Source organism: Cynoglossus semilaevis, chromosome 17, assembly GCF_000523025.1.
Source record: "Cynoglossus semilaevis isolate Cse_v1.0 chromosome 17, Cse_v1.0, whole genome shotgun sequence".
In the NCBI taxonomy this organism is placed as follows: Eukaryota; Metazoa; Chordata; class Actinopteri; order Pleuronectiformes; family Cynoglossidae; genus Cynoglossus; species Cynoglossus semilaevis.
In genome coordinates, this window is record NC_024323.1 from 7,984,984 (window position 1) to 7,988,383 (window position 3,400).

A 3,400-nucleotide genomic window follows, 5' to 3' on the forward strand; every position below is an offset into this window, starting at 1 on the left:
TTCAGCCTGAGAGTTCAAAGCCGGAGAAGGCTGCTGGCTGTAAGTACCCCATCTATCGTTTGATTCTATTTATAAACCAAGTTAATGGCATTCCAGTTAAATAATGTAGCATCCAAGTACAACAACACTAGGCCTTTACCAGAACAACATCACATTATGTGAGATTTTCTGCCTTAATACACCACAACAACAGAGCTGCAGGCATTAGTTAGATTACAAAGTGGTCCACTTAAACAGCAAAAACAAACTAATTAAAAAAAAGTTAAACAAGCACAAAAAATATGGTGTGTGAACGATGATTCAGATATCCACAATTATAATCACTAACTTAGAAAACATACAAATGGAACACAGACATGCTAAAAGCGTTTATTTCCGTTTTTAATGACGCTGTGTCTGTTTTTACAGGTCATACATGGCACTGACTGTTCTCTTTGGTTATGATTATCTATGTTTTAAATGATGTAATGTTTATCTCTTTGTTTCCATCTTTGTTTTGTGAGTCGTGAAATTGATTTTGGAGCAGCCTGAAAGAAAAAGCTGTAATGGGACAGGATTAAATGTCTCAGACTGAAGTCACAAAGTACAGCAGTGATGATTCAGGCCCCTATTTGATTTCACTGTCCAGGATGGAAAGAGCACAGCAGAGCAGCGGGAGAAGGTGAAACAAGTCAAAGAAAAAAGGATAGATGCTCGTTATTTACATATATTATACATACAGTATATATAATTATATATTGCCCAATTACACCATCACAAAACACACATGCCATTAGTACCTCTTGATTTACAAAAAAACAGAGAGGACTATATTATTTCTGCATATTACTGATTATAACCCATGCAGATGTAATACTAAGTCATAAGACATCCAGCAAAAATGCAGCACATTTCAAAGGGCAATGATCTGTGCATTGATGATTATAACATAATCACAGACCATTGTAATGCCTCTATTATTTTCTGTCTGGTTCCAAAAAGAAACGATAAAATGCTTTGTTGGACCTGCCACTCTATTTTACTCTGTGACACTTTTAGGTCCTCATTAAACACAGATCAATTGTGAACCTCATGATAAATATATTTAATGGGTTACATTCAATTGTAAACTACAGTCAGTTTAGGTGACAAAACATATAGTCCTAGGTTTTTATGCCCCTGATTTTTTTTATCCTTTAATAAAACGAATTTGACAGTTGGCACAAAACACTTTGGAATTCTTGAACAAAAATTTCAAGTGAAGCAAGGTGGTATTAAATGAATTAACCTACAGTAAATTGATACAAATTGATACAAATAGTTTTACCATAGGACCATGTTGTTTGGCGGTTTTGTCTCCCTCTACTGGTTGAGAAGAAAATAACAAAACAGTATGTACTATAAAGTGTAGAACAAGTTTAGCTGACAACACTGTGTAGCAGAACAGCTACAATAGCCTGGATGATGGTTCAATCCAATGTTTGTTGCTGGTGGTTAAGGTCTATTCATTTTATATTTCAGGCAAGCAGCCAGTCACCTCACACCTAAATTAAAATGAACAGATTTTACATTTTAATTTCAAAATTCGTCCACAAAGGGTGTGTTAACAAGTTGTCCACTTGCTGCCATGGTTTTCTTTCCATCCACAAACTTTTTCGCAGCCTGGAAAGAGACAACAGTTATTATATTTTGTCTTTAACTTTTTTACTTCATAGCAAACTTATTTTTATAACCACAGACATTATAAAAATCTCTACTGCATGTTTAATTGTGTTTATATTCCAGCTCATTATTACACTGTCCTAATGCAAACCTAGTCATTAAAATTCAAAAACAGAAAAAATATTTGACTAACTCTTCGTTTTAAAAACTAAAGAAGTAATGGCACACATAGGCAGTGCAGATAGCGCTCTGAAGCCGAAACCACAAACCTTGACCACATCCTCCTGTGTGACAGTATCAGTGGTCTGGAGAACAGTGTGTGGGAGCTGGTAGGCTGCTGTGGTCAGTGTCTGGGCACCAATCTCCTCCATCAGGACGTCTGAGCTCTCCACTGACATCAGGTACTCTGCTGTGACCTGGTTTCTGTCCAAAATGAAAGGTAGGAAATTGTATCATTAATGTAACTTAGTAACAAGTTGTTTTCCAGTGTACTAACTTTGCTCTGGTCATGTCCGCCTCTGTCACATTCCCCTCAGCCACGCCCCTCACTTGGGCAATGGCAGCATGGATCACCTGTGTAAAGGAAGAAAACAGTTCTTCCAGTGACTCTATTCAGCACTGTTGTTTCTACATGCAGTAATGTTTGTCTTTGGTAGATGTGGCTTTTATTGTCACCTCTCCTGCCAAATCAGCTTGTGCAATTGTGTAGACACCAAACAGGCCAGAGTCAGAGTAGGAGGTATTAAAGGCTGCAGCCTGTAAGACATCAGAGTCCATGAATGAGCATCATAAGCTCTTATCATCATTCACAACTAATCCAATAAATAAAACAGGAAACATTAAGTAAAAACAAAAATATATCTTACGCTGAAGGGTTGTGCTGTAGCCTTGCCAATACCAAGACTAAGTTTGCTAGTGATGTTTGAGCCTCTTTTTACGTGTGGACCAGTTCCCAGGATCCTTTGCAGCACAGAGAAGGCATTCGCCTCTGCACTACCCATGACACCTCCCTCGCTTGCAATGACTGCATGGACCAGACTGTCACTGTTCTGTACTCGCAGCTCACCTGCACAGGAAAACGCACAATCCCATTGACAGTCATGCAGAGGTTGAACTTATATCTTAGGTCTTTGTTTATTCAGACTTGAGTCTTTACCTCCACGGTACACAGATTTATCTGTTGCCACTCCGGGTCCTCTGCGATCACTGAGGAGTTCTTCACCCACCTGCCTCAAGACAGAGTGCTTCACACCTAAAATGTTTTGAGAGGGAATGACTGTATAACAGACACAGGACGTGGAAGTGAAAAATGCCTCACATTCCTAAGATACACATCACTCACAGTCAAGCAAAAGCTTGTACTGACAACGACTCTCAGTGACTCACCTCAGTGTCTGAGACCAAAGACACAGTTTGGCTAAGAGTCAACACGCATGCATGGGCTATCACAGGGCTCGCCTAAAAAAGACAACCATCTTGGTTGTTTCTAGACACTCACCTAATCCAACCACAGCCATTCTGCCAGTGCTGAAATTCTCTTTTACAAATGACTGAAGCTATGCAGGGAGGAAAGAGAGAAGTGGTGTAGAGGCTAAAAAAAAATTCTTGAACGTAACATCTAAGAATTTCCTTAGAACAACAGAGCCTTAGAGTGTTTCTGCACAATTATCTTTTCTTTGCTGCTACCTGCTCTGGGGAGATTCGGTCGTCCATGTAGTCAGGGCAGTACAGAGAGTTGGAAAGTCCATTTTTATATGCA

General features: G+C 39.1%; 1 protein-coding gene across 1 annotated transcript in view; it reads right to left on the reverse strand.

The window, feature by feature from the left end:
• Positions 1–350: 350 nt before the first annotated feature.
• uqcrc2a (ubiquinol-cytochrome c reductase core protein 2a) overlaps positions 351–3,400 on the reverse strand; it is a 4,778-nt gene continuing 1,728 nt past the window's right edge. The window contains exons 7-14 of the mRNA XM_017040230.2: positions 3,328–3,393; positions 3,140–3,197; positions 2,798–2,893; positions 2,508–2,707; positions 2,317–2,397; positions 2,138–2,214; positions 1,911–2,064; positions 351–1,641 (exon numbers count right to left, since the gene is read on the reverse strand). Of these exons, the coding sequence (XP_016895719.1) occupies positions 1,558–1,641; positions 1,911–2,064; positions 2,138–2,214; positions 2,317–2,397; positions 2,508–2,707; positions 2,798–2,893; positions 3,140–3,197; positions 3,328–3,393 (816 nt within the window). The 3' untranslated portion in view covers positions 351–1,557. The remainder of the gene's footprint in view (positions 1,642–1,910; positions 2,065–2,137; positions 2,215–2,316; positions 2,398–2,507; positions 2,708–2,797; positions 2,894–3,139; positions 3,198–3,327; positions 3,394–3,400) is intronic.